We start from the raw sequence: 27201 nt of genomic DNA on the forward strand, positions 1-27201 counted from the left end.
TAGACTCGTTGAATATCACATGTGAGCTTCGTATAACCTTCTTAGATTCCGAGTGCTAGAGACGATATCCCAGCTCCCTGTCCACACCATATCCAATGAAGATGCACTTGTGTGATTTGGGGTCTAAGCTCTTTTGACACATGTGAGAATGCCTCACACCCAAACACACGTAATCTGTCATACTTGTTGGGATGTTTGCCCGTCCACATCTCCTGCGGAACCTTGTACTTCAATGGTGTACTAGGTGACCCATTGATCAAATAAGCAGTCATCACAACAACTTTGCCCCAAAAATCTTGAGATAAATGGGCCGTAGACAACAAAGAATTCCTGAATGGTTCCATTCATCCTCTCAGCCACACCGTTTTGGGCGGGTGTGTAAGGTGTGGTAAATTATCTTCTAATGCCTCATTTACTACAGAAATCCTTGAACTCGGAGGAGATGTAATCGCCTCCATTGTCGGTTCATCTATGAATGTCAGGAAATATAATGCTCCCCCTAGAGACTTGATTGGCATAGGTCCGTGCAAGTCACTATGAATGAGATTTAGAGGACTTCCTAACTCCTTGTCTAAAGGCGCTGACGTCAACCTAGTTTGTTTGCCATAGATGCAATGCTCACATGAAGAGAAGTTAGAGTAATCTAACGCAGGGATATAGCCATAACACTGCAAGACTTTCATTCCCTTTTGACTCATATGACCTAGCCAGCTATGCCAAAACTCTGTAGACGGGCAGCTTGGCTACACAAATAGAATTGAAAGAGACATAAAGTGAGTATAATGAGCCAGACTTCTGGCCTTTAAGCAGCATGACCAGATTCCCCTTTTTGATAATCCATGATCCATGAGCAAATATGGTAGTGTAACCCAAATCATCTACTTGTCCCAAACTCTCTGTCAATTTGGGTCAATGTCTGACATTATGTATCATAAAATCACTGCCATTACGCATAGAAAACTTGATGATGCCTACACCCAATATATCAAGCTCATAAGAGTTGCCTAGCTTCACTGTGCCATGAGTGGCAATGTACATAGAAAACCACTCGGTGTGAGAAGTCACGTGAAAGCTAGCACACGAGTCCATAATCCAATTCTGCACCGCATAACATTCGTCAAGAGCTAATAATGCATCATGACTCAAATCGATGAGTGCATGGGAGTCATTAGGCGTAACAACACATTAGTGACTCAATCTACCCGTTGCAAATTGGAAAAATAGGTGTCACATCATGCACACTTGCTATGAAGATTTGTAACAATACACCATTTCTAAACGTGAACCTCTTTTGCCTATTAATGGAGCAAGTTGCTCTCACAGGCATGTAGAGGTCAAGGAGAAAAAGGTGCTTCTAAGACAAGAGTGCAAAGAAATAAAACATTGATAATAAGGTCAGCAGATTGAGAAAAATGTGATAATTTTGTCCCTAGTTCCATGTCTAGAAACAATCTAGAAATGTGATACTTTTGTCCCTAGTTCCATGTCTAGAAACAATCTAGAAAAATGTGATAATTTTGTCCCTAGTTCCATGTCTAGAAACAATCCATTTGAATTTATGGGAAAAGTTGTTATGGGAGTCGAAAAAAAATCTTTAAACTTCTTGGTAAAATGCCAGGGAACTTTATTTCCTAGGTCTAAGTCCTGTTACGTGGTTGAATCCCGCTATGAGTGATACGGCTATTCGCGTTCATGGGAGCTGTTGGAGCAGAACTTTGCCAGATCGACCAAAGGGTGTCTCTGCCAGGCGGGGATTCTGCTGCTTCTTGCGCAGATCTACCGTGAGCTGGGTTGGTCTGCACTGCACTGCTTTCCCTGTTTCCAGACAGCAGAGTTGCATCGTGGGGCGCAACATACATGGCAAGGCCGCAACAAGAGCTCTATTTACAGGCATCGTTGAAGAAATGGGCACCGTCGCCTCTGTTGGTCCTGTTGATGATGGATTTGAGATGACCATCAATGCGTCTGTTGCCCTTGATGGTGTCAAGCTTGGCGATAGCATCGCTGTGAATGGCACATGCCTCACTGTCACCCGCTTCGATCAATCATCTTTTTCGGTTGGCCTTGCCCCTGAAACTTTACGCAGGACCTCTCTAGGTGAGGTTACCCCTGGTTTTTATGTCAATCTTGAGCGATCTCTCCAGCCCACCTCTCGAATGGGTGGCCACTTTGTTCAGGGCCATGTGGATGGCACCGGTACCATTGTTTCACTGAACAAAGAGGGTGACTCTTTGTGGGTAAAGGTCAGAACGTCAGTAGACGTGTTGAGATACATAGTTCCAAAGGGTTACATTGCTGTGGACGGGACAAGCCTTACCATAGTGGATGTCTTTGATGATGAGCTCGCCTTCAGTTTCATGCTGGTGGCCTATACACAACAAAAAATAGTTATTCCATTGAAAGCTGTGGGCTCCAAGGTGAATCTTGAAGTAGATATTGTGGGAAAGTATGTCGAGAGGCTTCTTGCAGGATACTCCACAACTACTGGAGAGATTGGTCAAAGTTGAAGTGATGAATCTGTGTAAGTTTCGTGATTTGGTGTTATTTTCTTACAAAGATTATGAGATGATTATGAAATATGAGCTATGCAATCCATTTGGCTGTTTTTATCATGTTATATACTGTTTGTTGTGCTTGAGTTTTGTTATGTCCATGTGAATTTGCTTCAACCCTTGAGTTTTTAGTAAGCGAGTCCTTATCAAAAGATTATTTCTTGATTCTGTTTAGCATCCACATGGAATGGCTATGGTCACATTGGGATTGTTTTCTTGAATTGTTGTACTCATTCTGGTACACATGATGTCTCCTATGTTGCTCTTTTGCACCATCATATATGTATGCATTATGTGTAGTATACTTGTGATGCAACCTTCGACCTTTGCTTCTATCATTGCCTTGGAAGTAAAAGGTTGCTCTTCATATGCACAGAATGTATGCATGCCCGCATACATACATGCATACATCCTTATATACATACATGTGTATGTGTAATCCAAATGTCTAAGTTGTAGAAAACAATTTCTCAAGAGGGCGGAAAGCTATTTTCTGATTTATAGCCTGACAGCCATTTCATGGTTTTTGGAAAAGACTGGAAATAGTGTTTGAACCTGAGCAGCTGGTTGTCGAAACAATGATGTTGTAAAATCCCAAAAAAAACAAAAGAACATTATTTGTTCTCGCTTATCTTACCAAGCTATGTCTGTCGGGGTAGGGCCGCATTTATGGCGTCCCCAACCTGTTTCTGCGCCATTCTACCCTGCTTCGAGGTATTGTGGGACCATCGGCGTGCATCAGTAGCTGTCCTGTGCAAAGTTAACCCTATGTGTACGCGGGCAAGCTAACTTTTATTTCTAGGGTTTATGACAATCTGGGAAGTGTTGTGGCATCTTTGTACGCAGGACGCTCATGTCTAGGCACTTTAGCGTAGTTGCATACCCTCTGATTGCACATGAGCATAGGGGAGTGTTTCGATAGTCTAGCATATTACCAAGCCCAGGCAATATGTGCATAGGAATAATGTAAGGACATGGATCCTACGGGCAAGACCACGGGCACGGTCGGACAGTGTGTATGCTAGGGGGAGGCTATAAGATAGCATGGTTGGGTGGAGACTAGTACACGGCATTATTCTCGTCCTTTCACTGGTATCCAAGCTATTTCGGAAAAGGGGGAAGGCAGGTTGCATGTGCATGCGACGCGCATCTCCTCTCTCACGTTCTGCAGGCAACAGAGGGGAACACGACGCCCTCCACGACGCAACAAAAGGAAGACAGGCAGAGGATAGACAGCGAGCCGCAGCCGCCCCACGTACACCTTCCATTGCATGACGAAGGCGGGCGACCAAGGCAAACTCCATCGGCAACTCTACGGCATCGAGGCTCCGTTGGCTGCGCACGTAAGAAGGCACTCTAAACCCTTCCATGAAAGAGGGTTGAACCCACCCCATGAGGGTAAGAGGCCAACACCCTACCATCCAAGCTATTGAGCCTTGTTGTATACAACAAGGAAAGATAGCATACTCAAGTTGACAAAGAAAGCTAGAAGGAAAGGAAAGCTACAAACTTCAAGGAAGCGGTTTCACCCTCCCTTTTCACTTCTTAGAGAAAGGCAAGTTTTCTTTCAAAATTCATTTTTCTTTAAGGAAGAAGCTTCACAAGTGAACAAAAGGCTTCATAAAAACGAGGAGTTTTTGTGAAGAATCAACAAAGGTGTTCTTACGAAGAACAAGACGTGAAGCGCTACAATTTCCGCAAGGCAAGGATCGCATGCAACGCAAAAGTCATCGAGCATACAAAACAATGGTCATTTGAGAAGTCCAACTAGTCGGGCATTACCATATGTGCAAAGGGGAGAGAGATGCGTGAGAGCAAATCATCGCGCTACATAGAGCAAGGGAGAAGGCAAGCTTTTTATTAAAGCTGTGATCACCTGCTCCCACTACTCACACACACTGTAGCACTTGATGGGCTGAAATCAGCCCCCTCTCGCAAATTGGGCGCCCCCTCTTCATGCAAATCTAGCAGATCAGCCTCGAGCCGCCATGTGTCCAATTTGCCTCTTTTGAGTTAATTCCCTAGTACCCACCAACTTATAAGTGTCACGAGGGTCACAAATTGGGCGCCCTCTTCATGTAGATCTAGCAGATCAGCATGGAGCCGCCATGTGTCCAATTTGCCTCTTTTGAGTTAATTCCCTAGTACCCACCAACTTATAAGTGTCACGAGGGCCTAAATGACTTTGAACTGAGCCTAGACACCCTTTTATTGCTCGGATTCTAGTGCCGATTAGCCCGACCAACTCGTGGTGACCTGCCCTTTCCGATTGCCGGTGAAACTCTCGGCCGGCGGCCGTTTCACACTGGCCACGCAATGTCCGGTCATTTGCAACTTCAAAAAGAGGGTTCCAAAAATTAAACAAAAATCATCGGAAAGAAACCAACAACTCAAGTTAGCAATTGCCACATCCTCGTGACATACCGCCCTCTTAATATCGCAAACGTTCTCGAATGCGTGCCATATATACATGCCATAGATGATCTTGTGTGGTAAGCACCCTTTTATCATCGCATGTATCCGCAAGAAAGACTGTCAAAACATGTGTACAAATGACTTAATGAGACCTTCATACTTTTGTCAAACTGTACACTGCTATTCCATTGAATCCATGAGTACATTTGATGTGCTAGCTCTATCATTACCCCTCCTTTGCAGACGTTGGGTTGAGGCATACGTAGGTTGTAACCCAAAGGCCTCAAGGTAAAGCTGCAATACATTTGGTGACTCTGACAGTTCATGCTCTTCCATCCACTTTGCATCCATAGGTGGATAGTTCTTGAACTTCACCAAGTAGCATCTTTGCAACCTGTCCCTTAACTTTTACGTGTGCAAAAGGCTCTTGCCTCTGCAAACGAGCATAATTCCACAACCTGTGACGTACCACCTACGACCAAGTAAGCTCAAATTTCAAGATGATTTACCGATGCGTCATAGAATCCAAGCAATCGCCTCAAAGAATCGGCAGTCAGCGTGTCACCTAGCAGACCCACATCACTCCTGCTGGAGATCTAGTGGCCAATCTACCACTGTGAGACCTCTCCCTATCTCATCTTGGTTCATACTTGCAAACCCTAACACGTAGCAAAAATTCAGCCCTAACTTGCACTTTTTGGCAAGGCGATCATGCGGAATTTCTTGTCTGTCCTGTGAAGAGGAACCCTCTTCCCTGGTGTCATCTGTCCTGTCAGCCATAGTGTAATTCCAAGTTCGTGTACTCTGAGTCTTTACCCAAAACAACCGAGGCTCGCTTCTTGAGCAAAAAGTGATTGATATCCCGGCATTGGAACCTTGAAACTGGCTTGTGGGGTGGTAGGTTTTGGCTTTCACCCGAAATTCTTTACTTTAGACACACACAGAGAGAACGTGCAAAGGAAACCTGCGACGGGAATTAACACTTAAGCACACACACGGCTCGGAAGCTAGAATGCCCCGAGCAGACGCCGACAATTTGTAGGCCCCAAAATTGGCGCCCCTTCCAGTATTTCTTTATTCTTATTATACTTGAGAAAAACCTGTAAACTTCCACAAGATGTCCCACTTTTATCGGGCTAAAATTCCTTTACTCCAACCCGATGCGGTGACATAACCATAGTAGAAGTCTCCATGGACAAAATCCTAAGCAAACATTGACTTTCCACGCACTTTAGAGCTCTTTGCAAAACCTGGCGAGAAATTGCAGCTCGCTGAATTCTCTGTTTTTGCGCTCCGATCTTTGCGCCGATCACTTTTTGGGTAGCCCTCAAGCTCTCGCACCTGTAGGGTCATGAGATTCCTCGCGGGAAATCTCTCCCAAATGGCGTGTACAAGCACCCAATGCTTTCCCGAGATTTCCCTGACAAATAAACGATCCGAACCCTTGCACCTAGCCCTCACCAAGCTATCCAAACCTGTCCATGGCTGTAATTGCAGGTTTTTGATCCAATTTCGCCAGCATAACGGCGCAAATATCCCTGTAGGTCAAAAGTACACGTCAAGGACACTTTCCCTTGCGGTATAGAAGCTTTCCAGTGAGCTGCAGGCATGCTGTAATTTTTTGTTTTGTCACTTTTAGGTGCCTACTACCCTGTACACGCATCCCAAGGCCTTTCCGAGGCTCCCCTTGCGATTCCCTGCAGTTTAGGTGCGAAACCCTAAACTTGCAGAAGAACACAGCAGGCTGTTATTCTCTGTTTTGGTCCATTTCGAGCGGAGCATACCCACGCGTTTTGGGTGCTCCTGCACGCAATGGGACAATTCCCTTTCAAATTGGACGAGTTTTCACGCAAGAAAACTCTCCGTTTTCACATTTCTTCGCGATGGAACTGTGCGTACCTGAAGGGGATTAGCAATTAGCTAATCCGGTTCCTGTACAAAAGGCTCTTGCCTTGGCAAACGCGCATAAAACCCCCATAGCTGTACATGGTCATCTCAGAAGCCCAACTAGTGGGGCATTACCATATGTGCAAAGGGGGAGAGAGATGCGCGAGAGCAAATCATCGCGGTACATAGAGCAAGGGAGAAGGCAAGCTTTCCATTAAAGCTGTGATCACCTGCACCCACTACTCACACACACTGTAGCACTTAATGGGCTGAAATCAGCCCCCTCTCTCAAATTGGGCGCCCCCTCTTCATGCAGATCTAGCAGATCAGCCTGGAGCCGCCTCTTTTGAGTTATTTCCCTAGTACTCACCAACTTATATAAGTGTCGCAAGGGGCCTAAATGACTTTGAACTGAGCCTAGACACCCTTTTATTGCTCGGATTCTAGTGCCGATTAGCCCGACCAACTCGTGGTGACCTGCCCTTCCCGACTGCGGGTGAAACTCTTGGCCGTCGGCCATTTCACATTGGCCACGCAATGTCCGGTCATTTGCAATTTCAAAAGAAAACAAAAATCATCGAAAAGAAACCAACAACTCAAGTTAGCAATTGACATGTCCTCGTGACATTCTTTATCAAGTTCAGACATATGTGTCCTATTCTTATCATTCATCTCTCTCAAGAAGATCGAGTAAACGAACAGACTGGATTTCATTAATTTTGAAATGGTCGAAGCCGATACAATAGGGATATACTCGCCCATAAGTTTTACATCTAGTACAATGGTTCTGCCCTTTCTGTAATCAGTCGCTTTTCTCGCCCGATAGTCGACCACGGTGTTGTTCGTGGTACCAGGGAATTCCCAAGAGGACATCACAACCTTCCAAAGGCATTATGTAGAAGTCCTCATGCCCCAAATACCCCTGACAATGTAACCGAAGTTATCCAATGACGGGTGTAATGGCTACGTCCCTATCGGGTGCAGCTAGAACTGCCTTTGCTAGTGGTCCCATCCGATCGGGTGTGATCTCGAGCCGCGCCGCCAATTCAAGTGAAATGAAGTTGGCCTTGGCTCCTCCATCAAAGAAGATCAGGGCTTCTTGGTCTTTCACTTTGCCCCATGCTTTGCAAAGTTCTGTACTCGTCCCACGTGCTTGTGTCAGTACCCACGCAATCTGGAACCGGTCCTATTTTCATCTTGCCTGTTCGTCCACGTTCCTCAGCTGCTCTCGAACTCTCTGGCTTGTCTTCATCCTTGTCGTTGTGTTCTTTTGGTGCCTTTTTAGGGCACTTCGCGGAGATATGCCCAGTTTCCCCGCATCCAATCCTCTTTAATGTAAAGAGCTCTCTCTTGAGGAGTGAGTTTGGGTGGTGCATCCTTTTCTTTGTTTTTTGGGTTGCTCTTCCTCTTTCTACTTTGATTTTTCGAAGTTTGTCCGGTCCTATGCGTCATGATTTCATATGTAGGGTAGGTCAAACTGCCTAAGTGAATGGCAAAGCCTCGTTTCGCATGACTCATCAGTTCTAGAATGGAGTTTGACTTTTGTTCTAAGCAGTGATCTCGGATTTTTGTTCTAACCGCTCAATCTGTTCTTTGAACGACTTCTTAATGTTTTGTTTTATTTAGTTTTGTTTCGAAGCAAACTAAGTGATTCAGTTTGTTTGTTTGTTTGCTTTTGTTTTCTTTTCTTTTCTTGTGTCCCTTGCTTTTATTGTTTTATGTATAATCGGCCTGTACAACGTAGAGGGCGGTACTATTTCAATTACCTGTTAACTTTACACAGAGCACTGAGAAGGGAAGAGAACACAGTTGCGTCCAGCGACTAGAATGTCACTGCGCACACGAGACCGACACCCTGTAGGCCCCAAAGACTGGCCCCCCTTTTGGTATTTCTTTATTCAAATTAAGGTAGACGATCCGACCACTTCGCACAAGCTTTCACAAAGCTGTCCAAACCTGGCGAGGGCTGAAAACGCAGGTTTTCGACTTGATTTTGGCAGCATAACGGCGCAAAAACCCCTGTAGGTCAAAAGCACCTGTCTAGGACGGATTCCCTCGCTATCTGGAAGCTTTCTGGTGAGCTGTCACAGAATTTCAGCGGGCTGTAATTCCCTGTTTTTCACTGCCGGGTGCCCAAAAGCTTGTACACGCATCCCAAGGCTCTCACGAGGCTCCCCCGGTGTTCCCTTGCAGTTTAGGTGCGAAACCCTAAACCTGCAGAAAAACACAGCAGGCTGTAATTCGCTGTTTCGGATCGTTTTTAGCGGAGCGAACATGCCTACGCGTGTCCCAAGGGCTCCCGCACGCAATGGGACAGTTCCCCTGTGAATTGGACGAGTTTTCACGCTAGAAAACTCTCCGAACTCGCAATCTTTCGCGATGGAACTGTGCGTACCTGTGGGGGATTAGCAATTAGCTAATCCGGTTCCTGTTCAGAAGGCTCTTGCCTTGGCAAACGCGCATAAACCCCCAGAACTGTACATGTTCATCGGAGTAGCCCATCTAGTGGGGCATTACAATATGTTCCAAAGGGGAGAGAGAGATGCACGAGAGCAAATCATCGCGCTACATGAGGCAGAGGAGAAGGCAAGCTTTCCAGTAAAGCTGTAGACCTGCACCCACTACTCACACACACACTGTAGCTCCTTTTTGAGTCAAATCAGCCTCCTCTTTCAAATTGGGCGCCCCCTCTTGCTGATGGAAGTGGAAAACTGCACCAGGAGCCGCCATGTGTCCAGTTTGCCCCTTTTGAGTTAATTCCCTAGTTCCCACTGACTTATAAAGTTATAAGTGACTTTTCGAGTGGCCCAGACTTCATTTAGCGCACACAGGCTTCCATACTCATCAGAATTCAGTGCTAACTGGCCCGACCAGTCCCAAATTGACCGACCCAGACTCCCGATGTGAGAAACCTATTCGGCCGCAGCCGTTTCACACTGGCCATGCAATGTCCACTTGCACCTTTTCAAGGGTTCCGGGGAAAACAAGTAAAAATAAAAATAAATAAAAATATCTAGTACTTATTTACGGAAGGCAACAGGAAAAATGCACCTCTTGGTGACACACCCCACCAATGTGTCCAAAGAAGTGAATCTCTTGCAAAAAGAATTCACTCTTCTTCGCATTAATGAGTAGCCTGTTCTTACGTAACTCATTGAAAACTGCAGTCAAGTGATCCCTATACTCCTCTTCGGACTTTGAATAGACAATCATGTCATCAAAGAAGGTACCCACGAAGTTTCTATGTGGTCTAAAAATTCTGTCCATCATTCTATTAAACGTGGCAGGAGCATTTGTGAGACCAAATGGCATGACAAGAAACTCATAGAGACCAAATGTTGTCCTGAACGTAGTCTTATGGACATCTTCTGGCCTAATGCGTATCTGATGATACCTACTCTTTAGGTCTATTCTTGTAAACAATGACTCTCCCTCAAGCCGATCAAGAATGTCATCTATCCTCGGTATGGGGAACCTGTTCTTGATGGTATTCTTATTCAAGGCGTGATAGTCAATGCACATACGCCATGAACCATCCTTCTTCTGCACTAAGAGTACAGGCGAACAAAAAGGGGATGAACTGGGCTGAATCAGCCCCTTCTCTAAAAGCTCGTTGACCTGACTCATAATCTCTTTCTGCTGGGCTGCACTAACCCTGTATGGTGGTCTATTCGGTGGACTAGAACCTGGCACAAGCCTTATGGTATGATCCTCAGGTCTCTGAGGAGGTAACTCCCTTGGCAAAGAGTCCGAAAAACAATCACTGAAACCACTCAAAAAAGTTGACCTGTCTTTATCTAAGGTAGACAAATTAGATACAACTTGAGGTACTTCTTTTGCAAAGATCAAGTACGCAGAAAGATGATTCTTTATTACAGATGAAATAGCAGAAGCAGAAACAACTGGAACAGACTCGCCTTTAAGCTTTACATCAAGGACATGAGTCTTTCCTCTATGTACAAGGGTAATCTTTTTGTTGTAAGTATCCACCATAGCATGCAACCTGTAACACCATGGGATACCCATTAACACATCACAGCCCTCAAGTGGCATAATATGAAACTCTTCCGCATCCACATAACTCTGAATGTGCAGACGAAGCTTCCCCAAAATGGGAGTAACGGGCTCTGAATGACCTGGGCATGCCAAACTTGCTTCCCCTGTCATACCCATCTCCTCTGCACGAATGCCCAACTTTGATGCCAATTCTGGTGATATGAAATTTGCACGGGCTCCTGGATCAAAGAAAACCAGCACTGTCTGGTCTCTAACTTTGTCCCAAGCTCTGCAGAGCTCCGTGGCATCTGTGTTTGACTGGTCTCCAACCAAATCTGGAACAAGTCTTGCACTTGGCTTTGGCTTCTTCCCTTTATGGTCCGACTTGTCATCCTTATCCCGTGACTTCTTCTGTGGGCATTCATTTGCAAAATTTCCTTCCTGTGTCCTACCAACTTATGGGGACCCGTCCGATGGGGCCCCAAGTGACAAAGGAATGAAATAAAGTTGGACCCTCACACACACACACACATAAAAGACTTGGCGCAAACTGATGACGTGGTAGATTTTCGAAAATAACACTGATAGTGCTGACATGGCAGGCTGTACGGATTTTCGCGTTTTGCGTTGACTGCTGACGTGGCAGTTGTACGGAATTTCGTGATTTACGTTGGCAGCTTTTTGGCATTGCATTTGGAACAGAATTTTTTGAGTTTGAAGGCTTTTCATGTAAACTGCTTTTCATAGGCCAAGGGCCTTTAAATATGTGCTAAGGGCTCATTGTTTGGCATGCTTCCCGGAGAAGAGGCAGATTCTGGAGTACCGGCTTGTACTGTGTTGATGCAATATAAAGAAATACTGAAAGGGGCTCCAAGGTTTGGGGCCAATACTCTCTGGGGCGGAATTCCGCCACTCCGTGTCGCGTGTCGTCTCTCTCTCTCTCTCTCTTTCAGTTCAATTGTTATTGAAGTGCTAAAAGTCTGTTCAGTCTATTCTTTTCTATTGGCACGTGGTGCCCGTCTTGTGACACCTGCTGCTAGCCGGGAGTGTGTGTGTGTACAATGGGATAGCCATGTCACCAGTTGGTGACATACCCCCCCTCTTGAAAGCATTGTAATTGACACTGACTGAAACCGGCCTGTTCAATCCAAAAAGGGCGGTAGACTTTACTTTAAACCTTGATTTAGCTTTCACCCATTATTAGTCGTCTATTTTACCTGTACTTTCAAGACACAACAAAGGGGAGAGGGATACAGGCTGCTAGATTGCACCTGTATGAGTAGACGGACACCAGATTGGCCCCTAACTTAGGCGCCCCTTTCGGTATTTCTTTATTGTTCAAAAGAGGGAATAAACGCTGTGGTTCCCTACAAGCTGCCCCGCACAAACTCGGCTGAATTTCCACTGTTCCAGCCTGATTTCGGCAGCATAACTGTACTAGAACCCTTCACGGTCAGTATTCCCACGCATTGACTGACTTTCCCGACGCCTACGGGCACTTTGCAAAACCTGGCGAGAATCTGCAGCACGCTGAATTCTCTGTTTTCAGCCCTGAAAATGCGCCAGATCGCCTGTACAGCGGTCCCCTTGCGTCCCCGAACCTCCTGGGGGTATTAGGGTCCGTTTAGGGCCAAAACTCTAAACCTGCAAAAATACACAGCAGGCTGTAATTCACTGTTTCGGGCTCCGTTTCGCGTGCCGGTCGCATCCCTAGCAAGTCCTCGAGCTCCCGCACCTGTAGGGCTACTTGCCCTTTGAATCGGACGAGATTTCTGGCGTGAAACCTCTCCGAATTCACCTGTACCTGCGGGGGGATTAGCCGCTAGCTAATCCAGTACCTGTGCAAGAGGCTCTTGCCTCGGCAATCGCGCATGAACCCACACAACTGTACATTGGTCAAATGAAAAGCCCACTAGAGGGGCATAACATACTGCCAAAGGGGAGAGAGAGGGCAGTGCGTAGCGTGCAGGGCATCACTCCTGGCACCGCACTGTGCATAAGAGGGAAAGCAAGCACTCCATAGCTCTTAACCTGTGACAGAGACTTGCAAAATGAGCCTCCCAACTATAAATCACGTTTTTGCCTTCTCTATAAGTAGTAAACTGGCCTCAAAGTGCCAAGTGTCACTCATTTGTGCATTTTCCCGCTTTAGACCCTCGGGTCTAAAAATATCTCACCTGCAGCCTCTGTTGACTTGGCCACAGAGTAACAAAATGATCCCCATGTCAAACTGCACGTAATGACGCGAAGACATTTTCAGGTCCCAAAATAGCAGTTCCCTAAATTGTAGGAGATGCTGCCATTGTATCTTTCTAGGTCATCCGACCCTCTTTGTACACTGCGGCCACATCCAGAACTGAAATGTAGCCTCTGTAGCAAAGGATTCCACTTTGGCTAGTCAATGACCCCACTTGGCTAACCATAGTCCTTGTCCAACCTTAGTGCTCTCTTGCCCTCAGGCCTGGACTCCCTCTGGACAGTTCCACACTAGCTATGCAATGCAGGGCAGTTAGATTTCCCGAGGGGTGTTTCCAAAAAGTGAAAGTAAATAGATAATAAGAAAGAAATCAACAAAAAGGATAGATAGTAGTCACACGCTGGTGACATACCCCCCTCTTGAAATCTCAAACGTCCTCGTTTGCATCTATGTCGTCCATGCTTACTGTCAACACTGATGTATTCAACACCTGTCGACACATATACGACACATACATGCTCATTGTCAACCCTGGTGTATTCAACACCTCGTCGACTCATGTATTGCCTGCGTGTGAACCCTGTCCCAATGACATAGTGGTAGCTTCGCACCCTGCCATTGCTTTGAGTCACGAACTTTCCAATGACAAAATGGTAGCTGCACATTTTGCCACTGTCTTATAGTACACGTTGGATCCCGTAACACTTTCGAGCATATCCAAACCGACAGTTTAAGAATGCAGTTACACATGTACTCTTCAATAGAAGCAATCACTGTATCCTTGACAAACTGACAAGAAATACTCACTTCTATAGCACTAACCAAACTTTTGGACATTCCATAAGAGCAATTGCCAAACTGACAATCTGTACAGCTCTAACATTCATGTAACAGGTATTTCATTTGAGCTCACTTTAAATACCATGTACATCATTTGTTTCAGAAGCCATTGTCACACTGACAATCCATGTAGCTTTGAAACTCAAGGGGTCAAGGTAGGTTGCAAATCGAAGGCTTCCAGGTAAAGTGATAACACAGTTGGTGACTCTGCAAGTTCACCTTCTTCCATCCACTTAGCATCCATTGGTGGATAGTTTCTGAACTTTACCAAGTAACGCCTAGCAACCTTGCCTTTCACTTTCCTTTCTTTGTGTGCCAAAATCTGTTCAGGGACCAAGATCTCGTCAAGTTCCTCGACTTCCGGCTGATCTTCAGCTGGAATAGCTTCTGGCACATCACCCACATAGGGTCTGAGAAGACTCACATGAAACGCATTGTGAATCTTCCAACTGTCAGGCAATTTCAGCCTATATGCAACATCACTGATTATGTCGCACACTTGAAAAGGCCCATAGTAACGCATGCTGAGCTTTGGAAACAGTCTTTCCTTGCCCTTCATCTTCTTTAACCTTGCCTTTTCAAAACGTAAAAGCACCCAATCACCAAGTGAATATACCACTTCACGACGGTGACGATCAGCTGCTTTCTTTTGCTTTGCCTGAGTCCTTTCTAAGGCCACTTTGACCTTCTTGTACATTTCATCCATGTCCTGAACATACTTATCTGCTTCAAATATCTTGTCCTTTGTATGCAGTATGGGAGGAACTTTCTTGCCACCTTCAACTATCTCAAAAGGTGCCTTGCCAGTTGATGAATGCACTGTATTATTGTATGCATACTCCACCAATGGCAAATACTGCTCCCACTTTCCTTTATGTTCTGACACATAGCACTTCAGCAGATCTAGGACAGTAGAATTTGCCTCTTCTGACTGTCCATCTGTTTGAGGATGAAATGACGAAGAGAATTTGAGCGTGGTACCCATATTCTCAAACAAGCCTTTCCAGAACAAACTAGTCATGCGTGGATCACGGTCGCTAACAATCGACTGTGGCATGCCATGATACTTGAAAATATTGCTCATAAACAAGCGTGCCATCTGATCTGGCTTTATCTTCTTCCTGACAGGAATAAAATGAGCCTGTTTGCTGAATCTGCAAATAATGGTCCAAATACCATCATTTCCTGTCTGCGTTCTCGGAAGATCAAAGATAAAATCCATAGCAATACTTTCCCATGGTTTATCTGGAATAGGTAGTGGTTGCAATAACCCTGGTGCCTTTTGCCTGTCAAACTTGACCTTTTGGCATATTAGGCATTCTCGCACAAAGGCATCCACATCCCTTCTCAATGTAGGCCAATAGAAGAATGTCTGTACCGCTTTAACTGTAGCATCAATACCACGATGCCCTGCATACGGTGGGACATGACTCTCTTCCATAACTTTGTGTCGCAATGGCTTTGTGACACACAATCTGCCATGCATCATCATGAACCCATCTTTGAGATGATAGTGTTCATGACGTTGTCCATCCATTAGTTGCTCGAAGACCCTTGCAAAATCTTCATCATTTGCATACTGTTCTCTCATATCATCAAGTTCATGATGATAAGGAATCGACACAGCTGAAATTTGTGGCTTCCTTGACAAGGCATCAGCCACAATGTTCTTCTTGCCTTCTACATGCACAATCTGAAAATGGAACATGGACAAGATATTTGCCCATCGCATATGCTTCTCAGATAACTTTGTCTGTGTCAAGAAGTATCGCAAGGTCTGATGGTCCGTTTGGACAACGAAATCTGCACCTAGCAGGTAGTGTTTCCAACTTAAGAGCGCATGAATCACAGCCAGTAATTCTTTCTCGTAGACCAGCCATGGGCTTCTTTCCTTTCTTGTCTTCCTTGTCTTCAGAATCAGCTGGCCTTTTCTTTGTAGGACAGTTGTAAGCAATGTGGCCAGGCTGCTCACATATAAAGCATTTGTTCTCTGTCCTCAGGACCTTCTTTTGCTCTTCTGACTTGCGAGGAAAACGTCTTTTCCATTTCTTTGCTGGTCCTTTTTCTGATTCAGCCGTAGCTTTGTCTTTCCTTGTGTTGGCCGACTCCTGAGTCCCTTTAGGAGCCTCATTGGGAACGTGCTTCTTGGCTGAATTTTTCTTGCCTGATCCTGCCTTGACGCCAGTGTTAAATTCACAATCTTCTCCCTTGAGCAAACCATTGCCAGTGTTTGCTACCTCGATGAGCTGCGTCAAAGTAGTGACTTTGGTCTTTGTGCAGTATTTTCTCAATCCTTTGGGTAGGCCACAACAGTATTTTTCAATCTGTTCTGTCAATGGCACAAACCTATAGGAAGTTACTGGAAGTAGAGCTTTCCAAAACTTCCGATTGTAATCATCCAGATTTCTGCAAGTGGCAGCATTTAGCTGGTGCCATTCTGTCATGACATCTGCTTCAAAGTCATCAGATAACCATGCTGCTGCAAAAATCTGCTTGAAGTAAATCCATGTGGACGGAGCTTGCCCTTGAAGCAATAAAGTTGTCCACCATTGTCCCGCATTCCCTGTCAAGAAAGTGGCTGCCTTGCGGACCTTTGAAGCCTCTGTAAAGTTTCCCCCTGCATAGGCCTTGTCAAACTGCTGGAGGAATGAAAGAGCCTTCTTCCTGTCATCAAACCCTGTAAAGGTCGTGAATGACACACCTTTGCCACCTTCTTTGTACGGAGTTGGCCTCTCCAGCGGCGTTAAATTGTCATATGGAAGTGACTGAAACATGGGAACACTATTAAGGTTCATCTGTGTTCCTTGGCCGCTATTAACTTGACCTGGAAATGCCATATTTGGCTGCTGATTTGTAATTCCAGCCATACCAAAATTTGCTTGTGGCATCCCAAATTGTCCCTGAGTGCTTTGAAACCCTGGTTGCATACCCATGACACTGTACATGGGGTTAGGCATCATCGTTTGAGCACCCGCAAACACTGTTCCTGGCGTATAAAACTGATTTCCAGGTGCATGACCAGCCATGCTTTGGAATACGGATCCACCTCCAAAATAGCCAGGGTGTACTGAAGGTGGTGGGAAGACCTGTTGCATAGCCTGTAGGTTGCTTCCCTGCCCATTAGAACCAGCTATAGGCTGCTGAAAGGTGGCGGGCTGAATTGGTACAGCTTGAAAAACTGGCATCTCAGCCACCTGTTCTTGCACCTTAGGCATACGTTGTGGAGACTGCATGTTCTCCGTCAAGTGTACAGGTGTTTCCATTGACTGTGCGGTATGAATCACCTGTGTTCGAGCCTTAACAGGCTTTTGAATATGATCCAGTGACCCAACTTGCTGAGACGGAACAGGAGGTTGCAGAAAGGCTAAAAACCTTGGGTTCTGCATTACTTGTGTGAACATAGCCACAGCAGTAGCCAACTGGGTCCTGAATATATCATCATCAGTCTGTGGTGGTCTTGAGGACTCACCCACTTCATGTGTCTGTTGACCCTGTGAAGAGGAAACCTCTTCAGTCACATCATCTGGTCTGTCAGCCATAATTGCAATTCCCTGTGTCTGGTCTATGATCCCCTGTGTCTTCAAGTCCAAAACTGACCAAGGCTCACTTCTATGGAAAAAAGTGATTTAATCCCGTCGATGGAACCATGAAACCGGCCTGTTCAATCCAAAAAGGGCGGTAGACTTTACTTTAAACCTTGATTTAGCTTTCACCCATTATTAGTCGTCTATTTTACCTGTACTTTCAAGACACAACAAAGGGGAGAGGGATACAGGCTGCTAGATTGCACCTGTATGAGTAGACGGACACCAGATTGGCCCCTAACTTAGGCGCCCCTTTCGGTATTTCTTTATTGTTCAAAAGAGGGAATAAACGCTGTGGTTCCCTACAAGCTGCCCCGCACAAACTCGGCTGAATTTCCACTGTTCCAGCCTGATTTCGGCAGCATAACTGTACTAGAACCCTTCACGGTCAGTATTCCCACGCATTGACTGACTTTCCCGACGCCTACGGGCACTTTGCAAAACCTGGCGAGAATCTGCAGCACGCTGAATTCTCTGTTTTCAGCCCTGAAAATGCGCCAGATCGCCTGTACAGCGGTCCCCTTGCGTCCCCGAACCTCCTGGGGGTATTAGGGTCCGTTTAGGGCCAAAACCCTAAACCTGCAAAAATACACAGCAGGCTGTAATTCACTGTTTCGGGCTCCGTTTCGCGTGCCGGTCGCATCCCTAGCAAGTCCTCGAGCTCCCGCACCTGTAGGGCTACTTGCCCTTTGAATCGGACGAGATTTCTGGCGTGAAACCTCTCCGAATTCACCTGTACCTGCGGGGGGATTAGCCGCTAGCTAATCCAGTACCTGTGCAAGAGGCTCTTGCCTCGGCAATCGCGCATGAACCCACACAACTGTACATTGGTCAAATGAAAAGCCCACTAGAGGGGCATAACATACTGCCAAAGGGGAGAGAGAGGGCAGTGCGTAGCGTGCAGGGCATCACTCCTGGCACCGCACTGTGCATAAGAGGGAAAGCAAGCACTCCATAGCTCTTAACCTGTGACAGAGACTTGCAAAATGAGCCTCCCAACTATAAATCACGTTTTTGCCTTCTCTATAAGTAGTAAACTGGCCTCAAAGTGCCAAGTGTCACTCATTTGTGCATTTTCCCGCTTTAGACCCTCGGGTCTAAAAATATCTCACCTGCAGCCTCTGTTGACTTGGCCACAGAGTAACAAAATGATCCCCATGTCAAACTGCACGTAATGACGCGAAGACATTTTCAGGTCCCAAAATAGCAGTTCCCTAAATTGTAGGAGATGCTGCCATTGTATCTTTCTAGGTCATCCGACCCTCTTTGTACACTGCGGCCACATCCAGAACTGAAATGTAGCCTCTGTAGCAAAGGATTCCACTTTGGCTAGTCAATGACCCCACTTGGCTAACCATAGTCCTTGTCCAACCTTAGTGCTCTCTTGCCCTCAGGCCTGGACTCCCTCTGGACAGTTCCACACTAGCTATGCAATGCAGGGCAGTTAGATTTCCCGAGGGGTGTTTCCAAAAAGTGAAAGTAAATAGATAATAAGAAAGAAATCAACAAAAAGGATAGATAGTAGTCACACGCTGGTGACACTGACTGTTAGTATCGACGCACTAGGAACACACATCTAGCACATGTACCAATCGACAGCCACATCACCGGACAACATAGGACATCACTTGACAAATCACATTCAAAATTCATTCGGATCTCAGATCATGATTAATCGGCTACGTATTTAGCAATCGCATCTAGATCCACTCGGGACCTCATAGATGCCCGATTAACTAATAATCCTTATTGCAATCACGTCTATTGAGATCTTTTATACCGAAATGCTGCAATCATTTCGTCTATCAGTTCCTGCACTTAGACAAGTCAAAGACAAATCAATATCATATTATCAGGAATTCCAGTTCAAAAGTCATACATCAGAATACTGTCAGCTCACAGTATCCCTGAAACTTAAAAGAGACATCAGTGACTTGAGTATCAAAAATCGGGGCAATCTGTTGACAAAGGAGTGGAGCGACTCCCCTCATCTGCATACCCGCTGCACCAAATTCCGCCCAAGCTGAGTTCGGGGTTCTATTTGGAATAGACTATGCTAAACCAAATGCTTCAAGGTAAAGGTTCACAATTTGAGGAGTATCTGCCAGGTCCTCCTCCTCCATCCACTTCGCATCCAATGCGGGATAGTTCTTGAATTTAACGAAGAACTGCCTTATCATTTTATCTTTTACCTCTCTATCTTTATGTGTCAAAATCTGTTCTTGAATGAATATCTCCTTGTTTTCCTCCACTTCGGGTTGCTCATCAGGCTCCCCATCATTGGGCACATCGCCTTTATAAGGCTTCAGGAGACTCACATGAAAAGTATTGTGAATCCTCCAAGTATCGGGAAGCTTCAGTCTAAAGGAGACATCATGTATCTTTTCGGAAATCTGGAAAGGTATCTTATGCTAAGCTTTGAAAAAAGCCGCTCCTTTCCCTTTTTCTTTCTCAGGCGTGCCTCTCAAAACGTAAGAGCACCCAGTCGTTCTCCTTTAATTTCAAATCGCGACGATGTCGATCTGCGGCTTTTTTGTGTCTTTCTTGAGATTTTTGCAAAGCCTCAGACCTTGGCAAAGGCCATGTCTAAGTCTCGTGTGTACTGGTCGGCTTCAAAAATTTTATCTTTCGCGTATAGGAAGGGTGGAACCTTCGTAGCACCTTCAATAATTTCAAATGGCGCCTTCCCCGTCGAAGAGTGTATCGTGTTATTGTAGGCAAATTCCACCAAGGGCAAAATACTTTTCCCATTGAGTCTTCTGATATGAGATGTAAGACTTCAATAAATCCAGTACGACTGAATTTGCAATTACCGATTGCCCATCTGTCTGCGGGTGGAAAGATGACGAGAGCTGCAACCGTGTGCCAATGTTCTCCCAAATAGCCTTCCAAAATAAACTCGTAAATCTGGGATCTCTTTCAAAGACTATTTTCTCAGGCATGCCATGTAATCTGAAGATCTGGGCCACAAACAGTCTCGCTAAGTGATCCGGCTTGACTATTTTCTTCACTGGAATGAAATGAGCTTGCTTGCTAAATGTGTCAATAACAGTCCAGATACCATCGTAGCCACTCTGTGTTCTCAGGAGATAAAAAATAAAATCCTTTGCAATACTTTGCTAGGGGCGGGTGGGTTTGGGTAAAGGTTGTAACAATCCCTGTGCTTTATGCCTGTCAAACTTGAGCTTCTGGCATACCAAGCAACTGCGTAAAATCGTCCACATCCTTCTTGAGTCTCGGCCAAAAGAAGTATCTCTCCACACCTTTCAAGGTGGTAGCAATGCCGCAGTGACCCGTAAAGGGTGGACAGTGGCATTCGGTTAGAACCTTTTCCCTTAACGACTGTGTAACGCACAACATCGTTTTCTTCATCAAGTAGCCATCCCGAATGGAATATCCCGCTACGACCTCCCCATTCCGTATCCGAGTGAAAATATCCACAAAATCTGTATCTGTGGCATATTGATCGACCATATCCTCGAAGCTCCTATGATGTATTGCTGAAATAGCCAGAACCAACGGCTTCCGAGACAAAGCCACCAAATTTTTCTGTCCCTGCACATGGACAATCTGGAAGTGAAATTGTGACAAGATGTTCGCCCACTGCATCTGCTTTTCCGATTGCTGCTTCTATGACAAGAAGTAGCGTAAACTCTGGTGATCTGTGAAGACCGTAAAATCGGCTCCGAGTAGGTAATGTCGCCATTGAGTAAGAGCATGGATATCGGCAAAAGCTCTTTCTCATATATCTGTGCTGTCGTAGGCAATGACATGGCCTTCTTGCATTAAGACCGCACCCAGACTACGACCACAAGCATCACAATATACTTCAAATGACTTCTGCAAGTGTGGCAAAGTCAAAACTGATCATGTAGTCAATTTCTCTTTCAAAGTCTGAAAGGCAGTCACCTCTGTGGGTCCCCACGAGAAAGGGACTGCTTTTTTACTAGCAGTTCTAGGGCCTCAGGTTCGCCCAAAGTTGGGCCAAAGCACCTTACGGAGATTCTAGCAGAAAATACCCTGAAGCCCTAGCGATTGGGAAATCGGGTCTTCAATAAGGGGTAGACAGTAGCCTCAGATTTTAGGCTCAGAAAATAACGCGCGTCAGTGCGAGCACAGGAATGAGATGGGGTCCTTATAACATTAATCTCAAGCTTTGGATTATTTTTAAGGCCTTAGGACAAGTGAGTTAATTAATTTTAATTGTTTATGCAGGACCAAATGGTCGGACAAGTGCGAAGAGGTAATGGCAGAGTAGTGCCTGTACGGCATTGTGATGGGCAGCAGCTAACGTTTTCATTAGTGTCGTTGTGAGTTAATTTACACATTTCATTATTAGTCTAGGAACTTTAAATGTGAAAGTTAAATGGTTTTAAAGTTATTAAGTAAGTGTGCCACTTGGCACACTTACCAATGCAAACTGACTCTCACTCACTCTCACCCTCCCTCATCCTCTAGCGCCCCCTCTTCTTGCTGGCTTTATAAGAGCACCCCCTCCCCCCTTCTCAGGTTGGCAGTGCACCTACTCCCCTAAAGTGAGCGTGCTCTACGCACCATAGCTCTCCATTGAAGCTTGAGAATCAGCCCTTGTGGTGTATATGGAGTCCTGGAGCTCCCATCACTTAGAACAAGGTTTCTCTTTATCATAGGCTGCTTTGGGGAAAGATTCATTGCGAAAAGTAGAAGGAAACTCTCCTTCTCTCACGTCTAGCTGTTGTAAATTCTTAGTTTTCAGCCCCTAAACACCTGTATTAGGGTGAATTTCAGCATAGTACTCATCGAATCTAGTTCTTTTCTACCTACACTATGCGTACACAAAGTTTGGTGCGATCCTATCGTGAAAAAGGTCTCTATTTCGGCATTGAAACGTACAGAAAATTATAGCAAGCATGTGTGTGTGTATTTTGCGTGTTTCTCCCTTGTTTTTATTGCAGGACTGATTATGCATAAAGGGACACAGTTGAGTTTTGTGGAAGATAGACTCTCGCTTAAGAGAGCTTCCCAAAAACTTACAGCAAAGGGAAAATCCTCTCAGTAGTCAGAGAGTAGTTTTCTCACTCTCTCAGTCAGAAGCAGAAAAGGAACAAAGAAAGGCTTTTGCCTCGTTCCTATGCTTGTAACAATTCTCCCTTAGTAATAAAGATAATCTCTTTATTGGGCCGGGGGGGGGGCAACCCATCTTCTGGTGTTGCCAAATTGGCTTTATCTGACAGAAAAATAATTCTAAATGAATTATTGGATTTATAAGTGAGAGGGTTTTCTCGCTTGGAACACCAAGGAAAAATAATTCTAAATGAATTATTGGAATTTTAAGTGAGAGGGTTTTTCTCACTGGAGACATCCGAGTACAGAATATTCCTAGTGCATCATTCAGAGTAATGATGGGAGCACTATGAAAGGGAATATCTGTAAGGCCACCAGGAACGGGTACTTCTGATGCGTCACATCGGATGGGTGACAGGGAGCATCGGAAAGAAGTATTCGACCATCCGGGAACGGACATCTCTGATGTGTCATAGGATGGGTGACATAGAGCATCGTGAAGGAGATTGTACCGTAAGTTCGGTAGGAAAGGACTAGGTGATTGGTATTCCTGATGCGTCACAAGGTGGGTGACGGGTGCATCGGAAAGGGAATATCCATAGTCGGGAGGAAATTCCGAACTGGTTAGAATTGTGCACAAGGAAAAGCAAGCACTTGAATGAAGATGGGTTCAGAGGAAACTTTGAGGAAAAACAGATGCTTTCTGAGAAAGCGGGATTGCTTTTCGGGAAAGCAGATGCTTTCCCGCGAGGAAGTCTATGTCTGCATTGCAATTGTGCATGTGATTGCATCCAGGGACGCCTGGGAAGTGCTGTGAGAGCATTGTTTTTAACTTATAAGGTTTTATTGAGTTTTTGGGCAGGTTCAGACTATTTTTAAAATACGCCGGCCGCCCACTTAATAAGTGGGCAACCATCTGATAAATAAGGCAACAGATCAGCCAGCGTTTTCTCTCTCTCTTTTTCTGGCAGAACGGGAAAAAAAAATGGAAAAAAAACGGCCGCGATCTCTACGCGAGCAGCTATTCGTGCCCGTGGCTAGGAGCTATAAAAGCATCACATGCCCTCACTCAGAGAGGAGGACCAATCTTTGCAAGGAGGAGATTCTACTGCAGATTTCAGCCGTAAAGAAGACGTTGCCGGTGATGCCCATGGCTGCCCCAAGTGTACCAGATGTTGCCAAGACCTAGTGCGCGAGTTCCCTCGCGAAGAAGTGCCTACGAAGCGTGTTTCCATCGCGACAAGTTACTGTTTTTCTCTGTTTTCAGCCCATTAACGTCGTAGACGGGGCTGATGTACGAGAAGGAACCCGAGAACACACCTCTTTTGTGTGTAGGATTGGAAGAGAGGATTTTCTATGGAGAGATCTGTTCTGAGGAATTGCTTTTCGAGAATCGAGTTGCGTTTCGAGCGTCGAGACTTTGAAGGTAACGATTTTCATGTTCTGATCTTTGAGTATTTGATTGCAGGTGTACTTCCTCTTCGTGAGGGAGTAGGAGCAGAGGAAGGCATGAGCCTCTGCAGGAGAAAAGCGCTCTGAGGAACTAGAGCCAGATCAGCCCAAGGGTTTCGTACCCGAGTTTGGGAAGTAGATCCATGGATCGGAGAGAGGTAGTCTCTCAAGTTGTGATATGGAAGTTGGGATTCCCAAGTAAGGACTTCGTGTCCGGGAAAGCAGAGTTCTTCTGCGGGAAGAGGACTCTGGAAAGAGAGTTGTAGGGATGCCATGCCTGAGTCTGGAAGGTGAGATCCAGAGGCGAGAACCTTGATTCTCGAGGAATTTGAATAAGGAACGGAAGTTCCTTGGAATAGGGTTTTGCCCTAGGAATCGGAAGCTGAGGCTTCCGGAAACCATCAAGAACGAACGTGGTAATACGTTCGGTTCAAGTGCTTGTATAGACTTCTCGTCAGTAATAAAGATACTATTACGGGGGGAGACCAGCCTATCTTCTGGTCCCCAATACTGTGTCGATCTTCTCACTCTCTATCTCTCTCTCTATTTATTTCTCTCTATATCCTCTGGCTTCAGTAATAAGTGATAAATCCTATTTATCCGAATGTATTTTATATTGTTATACGCTCCCGTGTGTGATAGTGGTATCAGAGCATGGTCTCCTGTCTTTCTCTGTAAAGGAGGACGACTCTGGGAAGATACGGGAAGAAGCCATGAGAAGCCAAGAGAAGCCAAGAGAGAAGTAAGCAGACGGAACCTTAAGTCCTGCAAGGAAAAGCTCACAGAGTTGGAAATTTTTTTTCTCTCTGCAAGAAGTCGACACAAGGCTTGGGATTCTCTGAGAAGGCGATAAGAGCATGATGCTCAAGAACCTAGAGAATCCAAGGAGCGGAATGCTCGAGATTCTTGAGAATCCAGAAAATATCCATGAACGTCAATCCAGAACTATAGCCATGAAATCCCGTCATTCCGGGAAGGATATGAAGAAGGTCTCTAGACCTAGGAACACTTCCAGTCAAGTTTGATACTTTTGACGGAAGGGAAGATGCCCCGAAAGCTATCGCTTACAGTCGACAGTTTGAAGTTGCCTTTGCATACGGCAATTTCTGAGAAGCGTCGAAGATGAGGCATGTGATTAAACACCTCAAGGGGATTGCAAGTACTTGGTGGTATACCAAAGCTCTGCAAGGAACTTATAACAAGACTTCGATTCAATTCAAGGCTGAATTTTCCGACAAATTTTTTTCCTCTACGCTTTGAGAAAGGCATTCAAGAAGATTGGGATTGGTTTTCCCAATAGGAACACGAGCGAGTCAAAGCAAGTAGTGGTTCACTCTTGCCAAGGTAGGTCCATTCTTGATCCTCTTTGAGGAAGGAAAGATGAACAAATTTAACGAAGGACTTTTGCTCGAATTTTGTAAACCCATCTGCAAGATACTTTGCAGCAGATAGTGGAGTCAGCAATAAAAGGTGAAAGTGTACACCTTAGTGTACATAGAATCCAATCCCCGTAGTGGGACGGGAATCATTGAACACAGATTGTTTGGAGTAAGGGAATTCAATCTAACTTCTGAGTTCTTGAATAGAAGACCCTCGAACTTTAAGTGAGAGGGCAGTTTTCAATCAAAGTTACATCTTTGAGGAAATCATAAAGTGCATTTTGCTTGTTTGCTCTTTTGCACAAGATATGGTTATGTCTAACGTGGACTACCACTCTCGAGTGTTTATGAGAGCAGGATCAAACTGAACCATTGTTTTGTGTTCTGAGATGAATTGGTTTGCTTAACTAGCCGGAAGGTCAACTATTGATCTGGTATCCGGTAATTCTCGAACAGATTACCTGCTACTGTGGGTAGGAAATTATGAAGGAACCATTCTGAGCTTTCAAGCAAAGAAAAGCTTTCATGAAGCTTGAGTACTCTTTAAGCCACACCCCCTACACGGTAAGGGAAGATATGGTAGTGCTTTTTGCACAAGTGAATGAACACTCTCTTTAGGAGGGAAGGAACAAGTGACGACTACGGCCTGTGCTAGAGGAATCCAAGGATTAAAATCCTAGATTATTTGATGAGCAGGTTTTGCTCTAAGATCGAGCCAAGTGATCGTCAAGTTGAGCGTCTTCGCTCTAAGGATTTTACGAAGGGAAGGTAATTTCCCAGGTTCACCGAAACTCTAACACAACGTAAGAATTATGTACACTTTTGAGTACATGGATAACACACGAAGATGCAGACCTATGCCAAGGAACTGGACGAGAGTTTGTTATACTCTCTTGAGCGCCTTTTTGCGCGCAAGGATATTCTGACACGAGAATCTCTATTTGAGATGTGTTCGGTAGAAGGAATTTGAGTTTCTCTACGGAGAAGAGGTTTTCCGATGGTCGTTGATCATTGAGTACGCTATGTGCCTTTACCATTACAGTATCAACTTTTGGTTGCGGTATATGTTTCTCCATGAGAAGGTCAAGTAGCATTTACACGCTGCTGGAATAAATTCGAACTATTATGTTCATACGAATATAGCTCGCCAACCGTTTCAAAATGGTAAGAATTACATATGGGAAGAACATCCCTGAGAATCAAAGAAGGTTCGCTCTATTGTGAACCGGGTTTGAACGTACGTTCAGAAAATGCTATGGCTAGAATCCTATCTGCCTGAGATTTTGTAAGTTGTCATTGATGCTCGCAAGGTGAATCATTTTTTATGATTTTGCAAGAAAGAGACGCTAATGGGCGTTGGGAAAACATTGCTAGTGGTAATAACTCGCAGGAGAATAAAATTGGAAGGAAGTGCCACCGTGCACAAGGAATCTTCGGATTGGAACCGTCCGCCTACGTTGAGCGACGGCCCGGAACAAGAACCTTCTTTAAGGAGATCGTAAATTGTGAAAGGAAGACATCGAGCTTAATGCTCTATGACTTGGGCATTCCCTATGTGGGAGGACACAAGAGGTTTAATATCCTCAGGACTAATAGCGCAAGGTTTTGTGCAAGGACAAAGACCTAGATTGATTTCTAGGAGGATTATTCTTCTCGGATTGAGAAGGTGGATTTGAGTTAACAGACTCTTGAATGAGGAAATGTTCGATCTGTTGGAAAGACGCGAATGACGAGTTCTTCCATGGCTCGTAAGTTTGATAATTGGTGAAGGATGTCCTCGAGGTACTAGAGGAAGGACATGAATCGGTAAGCTAAGTATTGAATTATTAAATTTTTGAATTTTTGTTTAATTTAAT

At 45.1% G+C, this 27201-nt stretch overlaps 1 protein-coding gene across 1 annotated transcript in view; it reads left to right on the forward strand.

Moving 5' to 3' along the window:
* The first annotated feature begins 1634 nt into the window (after positions 1-1634).
* Positions 1635-27201, forward strand: part of LOC147445125 (lumazine-binding family protein) — a 33542-nt gene continuing 7975 nt past the window's right edge. Inside the window, exon 1 of the mRNA XM_086527597.1 lies at positions 1635-2521. Coding sequence (XP_086383723.1) covers positions 1668-2507 — 840 coding nt within the window. The 5' untranslated portion in view covers positions 1635-1667 and the 3' untranslated portion in view covers positions 2508-2521. The remainder of the gene's footprint in view (positions 2522-27201) is intronic.

The sequence above is a fragment of the Adiantum capillus-veneris genome, chromosome 13 (assembly GCF_014529385.1).
Source record: "Adiantum capillus-veneris isolate H3 chromosome 13, ASM1452938v2, whole genome shotgun sequence".
NCBI lineage: Eukaryota > Viridiplantae > Streptophyta > Polypodiopsida > Polypodiales > Pteridaceae > Adiantum > Adiantum capillus-veneris.